Below are 14,386 nucleotides of genomic sequence, written 5' to 3'. Positions count from 1 at the left end.
CCGGACCATGTTATTCTTTTGCATGCAGTGACGATTTAACACATATAAATCAATAAACTTAATAGACCACAAAAACAGACTGAAGAACCAAAATCATGATCATCTTAATAGATGTAGATAAGTTATTTAATAAAAGCCAACATGAATTTATGTTAAAAATCCTCAATGAGAAAGGCATAGAAGGGACGTTATACAAAGCAATTCATACAATATAGGGAAAACCCAACGCTAGCAAAAACTACTCAGGGAAAGACTGAAAGCATTGCCAGTATCATAGGGAATTAAACAAGAACATCCACTTTCACCACTACTATTCAACATAGTATTAAAATTCCTGATTAGAGCTATTATGTAAGAAAAATATATTATGGTAATTCAAAGTGAATTTGCCAAGGTAGCCTGGGTAAAAAAACCAATGAGCATAAATTGTTGATTTTAGTGTACACACAAACTCCATGCAATTTTTGCTAGAATCACAAAAATATATTTTTCATCCTAGGAACCTAAAACGGAATGTGTGGCATCTTGTCTTATAATTGGTTACTCTGACATAATATTCCCAGGTAACTGAGAACAGTGCCAATAAACAATATCAGCATTCCTTGCAACATATTTTTAAGTTGTAATTTTAAATATTAGGGATTTTCTTCTACTTTATATTCTCTTCTTCAAGAATTAAAAATTATGCCTAATTTCCACTTGCAGTATTATCATTCAAACTGCACTTTTTTCTGAGAGATCATTCTGTTTTTCGTTTTCATTCTCTTGATCCCTGATATATTTAACATCCATTAGTAAGTCTTACTTCAATTTTTTGTCCTTTATTTGATTGTTACACAGCATATGACATGATCCTATACTGACATAAAATGATTATGCATAGGAAAAAATCAGAGAAATAAGACAAATTCCTGAAGAAGATAATAAATTCCAATCATAAGACAAAATGTCTAGAACCAAAGAAGGGCAAAGGTTGAGAAAGCATCAACAAAATCTACACGCAAGAAGAAAAAAAATTCCTGGAACTAAGGACAAATATACTTGTAATGAATAAAAGCATTACTTTGTTTTATAAAACAAAGTTTAGGATATTTAGATCAAAGTCTAATTTGGTGAAAAATTATAGGATTCTGAATGTTTCTATATACATTGCTCCCCACTGAAGGCCTCAATTGGAGATGACTCCAAATTCAGACAGCACACAAAACAAGCACTCATAACACTTCTGAGGATTGCTCTCATGACTGCAAACAAGCAAATTAACCAAATTACTCACAAAATGAGCCAATCACAGCAACACCTCTGCTGGGTCACACCCACAATGAGGACCTATAAAAGGCCTCCTGCAAGCAGCATTGTGCAGACTCAAGTCACCTACACTCCTCCTCCTCCTGCTCCTCCACTCAAGGACAACCTCAACACCCAACACCATGTGTGGCTACTACGGAAACTACTATGGCGGCCGTGGCTATGGATGCTGTGGCTATGGAGGCCTGGGCTATGGCTATGGAGGCCTGGGCTATGGCTATGGAGGCCTGGGCTGTGGCTATGGCTCCTACTATGGCTGTGGCATCCGCAGACTGGGCTGTGGCTATGGCTCTGGCTATGGCTATGGCTCACGCTCCCTCTGTGGCTGTGGCTATGGCTATGGTTCTGGCTATGGCTCTGGCTTTGGCTACTATTACTGAAGACATCCTGGCAAATTCAGTTCCTTCAAGACTGATATGAATCATTCCCACCCATTAGATTAAGATAATTATTACAACAAAGATTTCTAATGAGATTTTTTAACGACCTTCAAACTTCTGAATTCCTGGATTTAGCACTCTTAACTATTCCCATGTTTGCCATATACAAAATGAGATGTGATGTTAACCCTATGAATCCATTTTGCTTCTTTTACTATGGGAAAGCTTCCATTTCTTAACTAATTCTCATTCATTTTTATTTATCACAATGTTCAATAAAGTTGGCTAACCTGGCACAAAAATATTTGTTTTGACTTATTTATTACATGTAATACAGTTTTGCAATATGCTTATATAAAAGTATGCAATTGTGTAATTTATCTTTATGTGCGTGTTTATATGTATGTGTATATAGACATACATAGATATATATAATACATAGATATACATATGTATGGTATTTGTACTTCACTTTACATACTAGCTTAAAAAAGAAAACCACTAATCTTTTGCAAATTCCCTCCTTTGTCAAAGAGGGTTATCTTAGATCCATTGCTAGGCTTTTTATACAAGTAAGTTAGATAGCATTAATACTTTGTGCATGGGAAATATTTTGTATATCCCAGTGTATTATGATTTTTGAAAAAATTGTTTGCTGAGGTACCACAACTTTAACTAAGGATTTGACATCTTTCTCCCTCCACTCACTCATTTTGCATCCGTTTGTAGTGAAACCCTCCCAACACTCTTCAGTCTGGGTAAGGGATGACTACTCAAAAAAAAAAAAAAACTTTAGCTTTTACTGAATGTGGATGTGGAGTGGGAGTTCCCCCAAACCACTGTCTTTTGTAGAACTCATGGACTCAATATTTAGTGAGGTCATCGCTTAGATTCCTTACAGAAAAGAAGCATAACTGCATCGTAAGTGGAAAACATAAAACATCTTGTAACACATTGTCGTCCAGTACAGTGCTCCTACACTCTCCAATAGAAACTTCACTGTTCCTGGCATTTAAAGCAGTGGAAGATTCTAGTATAATGGTGCCAGTTGTTTTGAAGTTTTAATGAAACATTAATACACAATGGATGATTTTACAGTTTCTTGTTGAAATAATTGCTTTCCTTTTTGAAATGCTGTTCTTTATAAATTTTTGATGGAGAACTAGCTCTACTAGGACTGGCATGGTAGATCAGTGGACTAAGTCACTGCCTGCAGTACCTGCATAGCATGATGAAGCTTTCAGTCCCAGTGTCTGTGCCTCGGATTCAGCTCCCTGCTGTGCCCCCAGGAAAACAGGGGATAGCGCTTCCTGCCACACTGAGGGAGACCCAGCTGGAGTTCCTGGCTGCTCCATTTTAACCTGGCCAAGTCCTCATTATTGTGCCATTTGGGAAGTGAACCACCAGATGAAAACTCCTGTCCCTGCATCTCTCTGTTTCTCTCTCTCTCCTTATTTTTGTGTCATTCCTTTCTAGGACAAATAAATATCTTAAAAATGTAACCATCCTCAATTTCTTTTGTATGTGAGTTTTCTGATAAACTAAATATGATTTTAGGCAATTTGACAATCTTTTACTTGTATATATAGAATAATTATATTCCATATAACTATTCATATGATTGAATTCAATCGACATCTATATTTTCACTTTCTTGCATATTATGGTTTTAATATTATTTTCTAATTTAGCTCATGACTTTTAAAATTTTTTTTAAATTTTATGTGTTAATCTGGAGATTGTAATACTCAAAACTAATATTCAACTGACTCTCACATGTAACAATTCACAAACGTATCTCAGTCACCTAAAATTATACTTACCTTTACTAGGCCATGTTTATTTCAGCTGTCATACATACCCATATTTTGGAAACATATTCCAAATTTCCCATCCAGTAAAATAGCTTTTGTTTTCTACACATGTAAATCTGAAATAAATAAAAAGAAAAAGAATCTATTCTGCTTATCTAGATGTTTGTTTCGGTTGCATTTCCTTCATTTCAGAAGTTACGAATTTGCTTTCATACCACTTTCTTTTGAACTGAATGAATTTTCTTTACTTTTTTTTTTTTTTGGAAAAGATTTTATAGACCTTTTTCATTTAAGTTTTTCTCTTAAAATTTACTTTACCTTATAAAAATTTTATTTCAATTCACTCTGGCTTCTAAAGAATGCTGTTTGGGGATATAGATTATTGAGTCTTGTTCCACCAATACTTTAGATATGCCTTCCATTGTTTGTTGAATTCTACTTTGTGAAAAATTTATTTATTTGCTTACAGGCACAATTTCAGAGGCTAAGAGAACAAAAGTGAGTGAGCGAGAAAATCTTCTATCTACTATTTCACTCCCCAAGTGGCCACAACATCTTGAGGTAGACCGGCCTATTGCAATGTCTTGGAAATACATAATGGTTTCCCATGTGGGCAGAGGGACCAATGCACCTGGGTCATCATTTGCAGATTGTAAATGGAGCAATTTGGACTGCAAATAGTGCTCATATGGGACAGGAATCCTAGGCAGGGTTTGAATTGCCTGTAACACATGCTGGCACTTGGTTTCTAAATTTGATCATGAGAAATTCACAGTAATTAGTTATTTGCTGTCATCATTTTTAGCTAACATCAAGCAGCTATTTAATTTCTCTGGTTGTCAGAAATTTTATGTTACATTCTATACACAGGTGATTTTTTCCTATTTGAATTAATTTCTTCTTTAATCTATGAATTAATGACTTGTACAAACATTGTGGTATTTCTAATCATTATTTATCTAAATATTTTCTGTTGCAACTTATTTTGTATATTTTTGGGCATTCAAATGTCATCAATATTGGATCCTTAAAGTTTTACGTGTTTACTATTCACACTTTAATATCTCCAGAAAAGCAAGAATATGGTGTATTATCAAACAGTTCTAAACTTGAAGACTTGATGGATGTTAGAGAGGATGTCACTTTATAACATTGCTGGCGAACATTTAAGCATAAAAATCAGGTGGTTGGGAACAAGTTCAGATTTTTCTACCTCTTGTTCTGGGAAGACATAGCAGATATGTCTTATTTGAAGATGCTCAACATTAGGATTAGAAGTAAAGAAAGAAGTATAGATTGATTCAGTTGTGATAGCTGCATTAACATTTAACTTCCTAACATATTTCATACAGATGAAATTTTTGGTAAAAATGAATTTGAGGTGCTCGCCTAGCATGCACCATGATGCCATATAGTTGCCAGTTCTAATCCCGGCAGTTCCACTTTCCATGCAGCTCCCTGCTTGTGGCCTGGGAAAGCAGTCGAGGATGGCCCAAAGCCTTGGGACACTGCACCCACGTGGGAGACCTGAAAGAGGCTCCAGGCTTCTGGCTTTGGATTGGTTCAGCTCCATCCATTGCAGCCACTTGGGGAGTGAAACATCAGATGAAAGATCTTCCTCTCTTCCCTCTCCTCCTATCTATACATCTGCCTTTCTAATAAAAATAAAGAAGAAATTTTTTTTAAAAAAATGAACTTGAAGCATATGATGTTTTCAGATCATCACTAAACAAATTGAAATTTATTACCTCTTAAATTTCCTAAATTTTCCATCTTAACATCTCTTGCTATTACTTTACCACTACAGCAAATTGAAAACAACAAAACAAAACAGTATTGCAATCATTCTAACAAATCAAAAATTTCAAGGAGTAAAACGTTTATTTACTTTCTTTCTATTGATAGAATCCTTTGAAAAATAGACAAAATGAAATTACTGTACACTGAAAGATACTATTCAAAAAGGAAAGCATTCAACCTGAAAAAATTGATAAATACTGAACTTCAAATGAAAATAGAGCCAAATCTGTTATTCCAAATTGAAAAGTTTATTCAAAAATTGGAAAAAGAATTTATCATGAAAATCAAAATAAGGCCTCTATGACAATGTCATTCTGAAGAGAAACCACAAAGGAATACATAGAATTCACTTCAAATTTTGTTAACTTTTAGGAGTTAAATACAGCTTAAGAAATTGTGGCTCTGCAGAGTGCACTGAATCTTCAGGAAGATTAGAAAACAAAGAGGTAACATAGTCATCCTAGTGTGGAATATCCAATACGTAAGATTCAGAACAGATGAATTCCAATGTCAAAGGTGTAGAGGGCAGTAGTCTCCCTTGACGTCCTCAGTAGTAGTAGCCAAAGCCAGAGCCATAGCCAGAGCCATAGCCATAGCCACAGCCACAGAGGGAGCGTGAGCCATAGCCATAGCCAGAGCCATAGCCACAGCCCAGTCTGCGGATGCCACAGCCATAGTAGGAGCCATAGCCACAGCCCAGGCCTCCATAGCCATAGCCCAGGCCTCCATAGCCATAGCCCAGGCCTCCATAGCCACAGCATCCATAGCCACGGCCGCCATAGTAGTTTCCGTAGTAGCCACACATGGTGTTGGGTGTTGAGGTTGTCCTTGAGTGGAGGAGCAGGAGGAGGAGGAGTGTAGGTGACTTGAGTCTGCACAATGCTGCTTGCAGGAGGCCTTTTATAGGTCCTCATTGTGGGTGTGACCCAGCAGAGGTGTTGCTGTGATTGGCTCATTTTGTGAGTAATTTGGTTAATTTGCTTGTTTGCAGTCATGAGAGCAAACCTCAGACATATTTTACTGCTTATGCTTCTTGCATTGTTTGATTTGTCTGTCTTGAATCTTACTCAATTAAAGGCTCTTGAGGAGACACATTGTTGTATTTTGACAGTCCTGACTCTAAATGAATGTTCATTTTAGCCTCCTATTTCAACCAGCGTTTACATAAAGAAATAATTCTTTTCTTGGTCATTTACTTAATTTTGAATCCAGTTATTTAATATTTTAAAAATGTGAGCATGGAATTCTTGTCTGAAGTAAGTTTTTCTTCTTTCTCAATGCAATTTATTATTAATAATAATTTATTTTTATTGTTATTATTATTTACCTTCTGATATTTACCTCTTTTTCTAAACTGAAATCAAATTATTTCATCACAATGCTGTTGTTATTGATTCAACTAAATGATAGTTTCAGCAAATCAACTCTTTATAAACAACTTATTCTTAATTTGTATCTATTGTGATCCTTACTTTAGTTCAATATCTATTGAAATACGAACAATCTGATTTTATCCCTGGTATCCAAATCTATCATTTTCTCTCTTCCCCCAAAGCTGAGCTTTAGTGCTTCATTAGCATTTGCTTACATATACAGTGTTTTAAATAATTATCTTATAAATTTAGTAGCATACATTCGTGTGCATTTATCAACATGTTTGTTAGAACCTACTCCTTTATCAAAATCAGTTATCCTCATTGAGGCTAGACATGTTGAGTTCTTTTGAATAACTGTGGGATTGGTACTATCTTCAGCCTTTCGATGTGACCATTTCTCCTATTAGAAGCATAAAAAGCAAGAATATTTCCATATTTTATTCAGAAAATATAATTTTGAGGCCAACATTGTGTTTTACCAGGTAAAACCAACACCTGTGATGCTGGCATCCCATATGGGCATTTTCCAGTGGCTTCACTTGCGATCCGGCTCCTAGTTAATGGCCTAGAAAAAGCACTAAGAGATGGCTGAAGTGATAGGCCTCTGGCAACTGAGTAGAACTGAAACTACTGGCTTTGGCCTGGTCCTTATGACCATCTACGAGTGAACTAGTAAATGGAAGGTTGTTGTTTTGTTTTCTTTAAATATTTATTTATTTTTATTGTGAAGGCAGATTTATAGATAGAAGGAGAAAGAGAGAGAGGAAGATATTCCATCTACTGGTTTATTCCCCAAATGGCTGACATCAGGAGCCAGGAGCTTCTTCTGGGTCCCCTATGTGGGCAGAGGGTCCCAAGGATTTGGGCTATCCTAAATTGCTATCCCAGGCTACAAGTAGGAAACTGGATGGGAAGCAGGGCAGCATGAACACAAATCAATGATCATATAGGATGCTGGTGCTTTCAGAGCAGAGGATTAGCCAATTGAGCCATTGTGCAAGACCAAAAAAATTTCTCTCTCCTCTCTCTTTCTTTTGCTCTCTTTGTATAAACTAAAATATACCCAATGTGAGAGGCATTTGGACTAGTGATTTAGTTGCTGGTTAGGTTGTCACACTGAAGTGCCTTGGGTTTGTGGCTCAGATTTATGCTTCCATCTTCGTTGAATGCAGATCCCATGAAGCAACAGTACTGGCTCAAGTAATTGAATCCCTGCCACTCATATGGGTCATCTCAATTGACTCCATGCTCAAGGATTCTGCTCTTTCGCCACTGTGGGCATTTGGGGAATTAATCTACACACGTGACTGTGAAAAAAATTCTTAATGAAACAGAAAAATTTCTGACTTATCAGACCAAACTTGTTACTTACTCAGTGTGTTCTTTTGTATGTTATTTTATTGTTCACTGATAGATTCATTTCTGTCAAATAGACACATGACTTTATTCACTATTAACTTGATTGCATTATTAAAATTATGAAATATTTTAAGAATATTATTTGAATACTCACCATGCAGGAAAAATTAGTGATCTCAACTCATAATAGTGCAGTCAACTAGGCAATAACTCAGAATAAATTTTTCAGTAAAAATTTAAATATGATGATCAACATCCATCTAGACTATCTGATCACTGCAAAAGCACCTAACATTGACATAACTGAACTGAATCAATTAAACCAGATGTAGTTAACTTTTATATATTTGATTGAAATACTTACAAAATATTTGTGTATGTGTATAACAGCATTTCAAAGTCGCTAATAACATTTACCAAATTATTTATGCACAGAATTTACTATTTCCTAAAGTTTCATTTTATTTTTTCTTTCCAGGAATGAATTTATTTATTTTTTATTGGAAAGTTAGATTTACAGAGAAAAATCAGAGACAGAGAGAAAGTTCTGTCCATTGGTTTATTCCCCAAGTGGCCACAACTGCCGCAACTGAGCTGATCCAAATCCAGCAGCCAGGAGCCTCCTTCAGATCTCCCATGTGGGTGCAGGGTCCCAAGGCATTGGGCCATTCTCTACTGCTTTCATAGAATACAAGTAGGTAACTAGATGGGAAGTGGAGCAGCCAGGATTCAAACAGACTCATATGGGGTCCCAGCTCATGCAGGCTATTATGCCAGGTACTGTTGGATGGTATTTTAACAACTGAACGAATTATGAGGAATAAGTGTTGGGGCCAGGCTATAAGAATCATAATCACCAACAGTTTGGACTTGTGAATTTACCTACAAAGCAGGTTTTGTGTCTAGTCAAAAATGTCAACATATTTTGAAAGGGCTCACCATTGTGACAAGGGGATAAAGTTGGTTCCTACAACACCAGCATCCCATATGGGTGATGGTTTTAGCACTCCAGCTTCCTGTTAATGCACCTGGGAGATCATCAGAACATTATTTAAGTGCTGGGGCTCCTAAAACCATAAGGAAATTCAGAAGAAACACCCAACATGAGGCTGGACTCAAACTCTGCCTTTTGGGCATTTGGGGCATGGAGAAGCTGATGAAAGGCCTCTCCCCCTCTCTCTCCTTCCCTCCCTCTATCTCTTTCAAGCAAATAAAGAAAAATCTGTAAATTCTATTTCATGAGATGCAGAAGCACTAATTTCCACTTAATATTAAAGATAATTCTAAGATTCAAAACTAAAGTTAATGAGAAAACAGGTACTTGAACCTTGCCAACTCCTAATGCTGTGTATTTCCAGAGGTCTTATCTTCTTCCACTTGAGTCAGAGTTTTATTTCTATGCACCAATTAAGAAGAATCAAACTTTTCCACTGCCTTTAGTTTAATACAGAAATAAAATTCTCTTAGGTGGTAGAAGTGCTGTTACCTGTTTGTTTTTTTTTTTTTTAGATTTATTTACATATTTGGAGAAATCAGAGTGAGGAAGACTCTCTCTGTCTCTGTCTCATCTCTGTCTCTCTCTCTCTCACACACACACACACACACACACACACACACACACACACATTTGCCATTCACTGGTTAACTCCCCAAATGGCCACAATGGCCAGAGCGGAGCTGATCCTAAGCTGGGAGCTAGCAGCTTCTTTCCAAGTCTCCTGTATGGGTATACGGGACCAAGGGCTTGTGCCATTGTCATCTTTCTTCCAAGATCATTAGCAGGGAACTGGATAGGAAGTGGAACTGCTAGGACTTCAGGGGATGCCCATATGGAATATTGGTGCCAAAAGTGAAGAATTAGCCAGTTACTGCCTCCATCCCAGCCCCAATGACATTAACTTTAAAAACAAGTATTCAAAACATAATAAGGCAAATTAAATGGAGGGAGACAAGAATCATTCTGACTTCTCCCTTTCTTGGAGTGGGCAGATAAAAGACACTTACTTTGTAAATACGCTTGACCCAAAGCCTAGAAATAGGCACCACATAGGGCTATCCATGTCCTCAAGAGACTCAGGAAGCTTGTGGTTTTGATGTAAATGCTCCTGCAGTAAATACTGTCACTAGGGAATTCCTACCGCAACTGACAAATGGTACTGTTTGATTAAACAGTTACTCAGTGTCAGACACATCATCATCATCTTAATACAAAGTAGAAAAGTATAGACTGCAAAGATTGCTATCTTAATTTTGTAAATCAACTATTTAATGGATACGTTCAGGCAGAAATAATACATGAAGAGATCCTATAAGAAGGCAAGATTCTCACAAAAACATAGGAAAGGACAAAAACAATACGTTCTGAAAAATAAATAAAAGAACATCTAGATGGTTGCGTCAGGCTAAATACGTGTTAGATAAACAGAGATACATCTACAGCATAAACAACAGAATACAGCCTGTAAAGCAATCATCATGAATTCCCAAGAAAGAAATCACAGTATAAGGCTCAAATACGCTTTACTGTCAAGAGTTCAATCCAGGAAAGCAAAATCAGTTTAATCAGCTGCAAGGGTGGTGGAAATTCAGTAAGTACAAATCAGATATCAGTGATATGAGAATAAAACTGAGATGATGTTGAGAAGTAGAGACTGAGAGGGTCAGAGGCATAGAGTCAAGAGTCTCTCTTAGCATCCTCAGTAGTGACAGCCAAAACCTGAGAGGTAGCCATAGCCACAGCGATAGCCACAGCCACAGAGCCAGCAGGAGACATAGCCACAGTCCTCCATGAAAATTGGAACTGGCAACAACAACAAAAAAGATTTTAAGTGTAAAAGCAAGAATCTCCCTATGGAAGCAGATGCTATATTCCAGGATAAACTGAAAACAAAATACCAGCATGAAACACTGAAAATGAAATGACTGAAATAAAAAAAAAAAACACAAAAGTTGGTACTTCCATTGAAGAAGTTTATTGGGTAGAGAGACAATACAAATCAAATCAAATCAAGCATATACATATCAAAGAAAGTTGACATGACATCATCATTGTGATCAAAGCAGAATGGAAATGGTTCATGTGATTTTGTTGGCATGACATTTTACTTCATCCCACTTCATGAAGAAAATGTAAATAACAGGCATGTCAGGTTTTTTTTTTTGCATGATCTTTTTTTTAATCATTTATTATTTAACTTCATTAATTACATTGTATTATGTGACACAGTTACATAGATACTTGGGTTCTCCCCACCCCTCCCCAAACCCTCCCACTATGGTGGATTCCTCCACCTTGTTGCATAACCACAGCTCAAGTTCAGTTGAGATTCCCCCATTGCAAGCGTATACCAAACATAGAGTCCAACATCTTATTGTCCAGTCAAGTTCAACGGCTTCTTAGGTATACCCTCTCTGGTCTGAAGACAGAGCCAGCAGAGACATAGCCACAGTCCTCCATGAAAATTGGAACTGGCAACAACAACAAAAAAGATTTTAAGTGTAAAAGCAAGAATCTCCCTATGGAAGCAGATGCTATATTCCAGGATAAACTGAAAACAAAATACCAGCATGAAACACTGAAAATGAAATGACTGAAATAAAAAAAAAAAAAAAAACACAAAAGTTGGTACTTCCATTGAAGAAGTTTATTGGGTAAAGAGACAATACAAATCAAATCAAATCAAGCATATACATATCAAAGAAAGTTGACATGACATCATCATTGTGATCAAAGCAGAATGGAAATGGTTCATGTGATTTTGTTGGCATGACATTTTACTTCATCCCACTTCACAAGGAAAATGGAAATAACAGGCATGTCAGGTTTTAGGACAACGTAAGATCGTACTAGACTTCCACTGTAGGATTGTCTTCTTCTAGGTACAAAGCTCATGAAACATGGGATCAGAACTGATGAATGTCAATGTCACAGGAGTAGAGTTTGGGAATCTCCGTTAGTGTCTTCAGTAATAGTAGCCAAAGCCAGAGCCATAGCCAGAACCATAGCCATAGCCACAGCCACAGAGGGAGCGTGAGCCATAGCCATAGCCAGAGCCATAGCCACAGCCCAGTCTGCGGATGCCACAGCCATAGTAGGAGCCATAGCCACAGCCCAGGCCTCCATAGCCATGGCCTCCATAGCCATAGCCCAGGCCTCCATAGCCACAGCATCCATAGCCACGGCCGCCATAGTAGTTTCCGTAGTAGCCACACATGGTGTTGGTGTTGAGGTTGTCCTTGAATGGAGGAGCAGGAGGAGGAGGAGTGTAGGTGACTTGAGTCTGCACAATGCTGCTTGCAGGAGTCCTTTTATAGGTCCTCATTGTGGGTGTGACCCAGCAGAGGTGTTGCTGTGATTGGCTCATTTTGTGAGTAATTTGGTTAATTTGCTTGTTTGCAGTCATGAGAGCAAACCTCAGATATGCTGTGAATGTTTGTGCTGTGTGCTGTCTGAATTTGGGGCTTGTCTCCAATTGAGGCCTTCAGTGGGTAGAGATGCTTATACACATATTCAGAATCATATAATTCTTCAAATTAGATTTTCACCTAAATAACCTAAAACATTTTTATGGAAACAAATAATACTTTTTTTATCACAATCATATTTCTCTTAGTTTCAGGAGTTTCTAAGAAAGTAATGCTTGTTTCTTTTATGTTTTTAAGATTTATGTATTTTTATTGCAAAGTTAGATATGCAGAGAGGAGGAGAGACAGAGAGGAAGATCTGTCTGATGGTTCACTCCATAAATGGCCAAAAGGGCCAGAGCTATGCTGATCCGAAGGCGGGGGCCAGAATCTTCCTCCAGGTCTCCCACGTGGGTGCCAGATGAAAGGATTTGGGCTGTCCTCTACTAATTTCCAAGGCCACAAGCAGGGAGCTGGATGGGAAGCAGGATGGCTGGGCAGGAACTGGTGCCGATATGGGATGCTGGTGCATGCAAATAGAGTGCTTTAACCTCTAGGCTACCAGCTGTGCCCTCTTTTTTATGCTTACTCAACATTTACCTTTTTATCCCTGAAAGCTTTCTGATCCCTGAAAGCTGTTTCTCATGAACATAATTCATTGTCTTCTTTGAGAATTTAGCTTCTTCCTGCTTCTTTTTCTCTATATATAATTATGTATGTATGGGGTACTAGGTGATGTGTAATGTTCAGAAAAGATAGGGTATATGTATTTTGGATATGAAAATTATTTTTTTTGTCACCAGGTTGTGGATCATAATAGAATTAATTAAAATTTGTGTATGCTAATTTTCTACTTACAACAATTTTGCCAATCTTACTCATCTTCAGTTTCCTAAGGGATTAAAAAAATATTTGTTATTCTGTCAAAGCCAATGTATCATTTTTCTTCTACAAGGCATGCATATTTGTTTGTGTTCTAAGCAGCTGTCTAATTGACATAGCAAGAATCATCAAGACCCCAATTTTCCCAGGTCTCAAGTTGAAACTTTGTACAAAGACTTTGAACAGGTAGAGCACATTTGTGAGCTCATCTGATAGCCGTCTCTCTTTCCTGTATATCACAAATCTCAAAATGTTTTCAGCTATTGAGATCATTGTGGGTTGTTTTCCCTGAATGTCTATACCTTGAATTCTGTAAATAATAGCACAAAAACTTGTCCTACCACGGCTGTCCTAAAAATGCTTCCACTGCCACATCATATGAAGTGGTATTGCACTGACAACTCTTCAATTGTTTATGAATTCATCTTCACTTATTTACATAAACTTGTCATCATTAGCAATGATTGCACTCTTGTTATTGACAAGGTTTTGCACTACCAAGATTTTAGATCTCTTAAAACTGTGTGAGTGTCAAAAAGCAATGGGGAAAAATGGAAACAGAAAGAGAAAGAGATATTTGGGAACTGCCGATTCACTCCCTATATGCCCCATATTATCAGGGAGTAAAAGAATTCAAGGATTGCAAATACAATCCAGATTTCCCACGAGTGTGACCAGGATTTGTTCACTTACTTGAGTCATCTTCAGTGTCTCAGAATCTGCATTATTGGGAAGCTGGAGTCAGGAGTTGGATCCAGGAGGTGAACTGGGCAATCCAGGCACAACAAAGACATCCTAGTTGGCATATGGAAGGTTAGGCCACAGATTCCATTAATCACCACTCATTTAAATATTAACAGTCTTCCAGTTTTTCCCTGTGGTTTTTCTAGAATCATACATCAATAGCTTTGTTTTCCCTGTGCCATTTTTCTTCTGTGTTCTTTATAGTGCTCAGTATGTAATCAATTCTCAATTATTTCATATATAAAACACTACATATGATTATAAGAATATCTTCCAGTGTTAACATAATTCATGACCACTGCACATTCATCATAGCTAA

General features: G+C 37.2%; 1 protein-coding gene across 1 annotated transcript; it reads right to left on the bottom strand.

Annotated features, from left to right (window-relative positions):
• Positions 1-5,849: 5,849 nt before the first annotated feature.
• On the bottom strand, positions 5,850-12,359 carry LOC101527477 (keratin-associated protein 6-3-like). Its single transcript, XM_058661317.1, has 2 exons — positions 12,161-12,359; positions 5,850-6,073 (listed from the first exon to the last, which is right to left on the bottom strand). The coding sequence occupies exons 1-2, from the start codon at positions 12,357-12,359 to the stop codon at positions 5,850-5,852; spliced, it is 423 nt and encodes a 140-aa protein (XP_058517300.1).
• Positions 12,360-14,386: the final 2,027 nt, after the last annotated feature.

Source organism: Ochotona princeps, chromosome 3, assembly GCF_030435755.1.
Source record: "Ochotona princeps isolate mOchPri1 chromosome 3, mOchPri1.hap1, whole genome shotgun sequence".
NCBI classification, from domain to species: Eukaryota; Metazoa; Chordata; class Mammalia; order Lagomorpha; family Ochotonidae; genus Ochotona; species Ochotona princeps.
The sequence above is the reverse complement of the archived record's forward strand: the minus strand, read 5'-3'. Positions and strand labels throughout refer to the sequence as shown.

Bases quoted from the DNA above. Each gene is read 5' to 3' on its own strand.
- LOC101527477 (XM_058661317.1), bottom strand. From the start codon at position 12,359: ATGAGGACCTATAAAAGGACTCCTGCAAGCAGCATTGTGCAGACTCAA. The intron at 6,074-12,160 runs ATGGAGGCCTGG...ACTATGGCGGCC, and splicing joins TGGCTATGGAGGCCATGGCT to GTGGCTATGGATGCTGTGGC.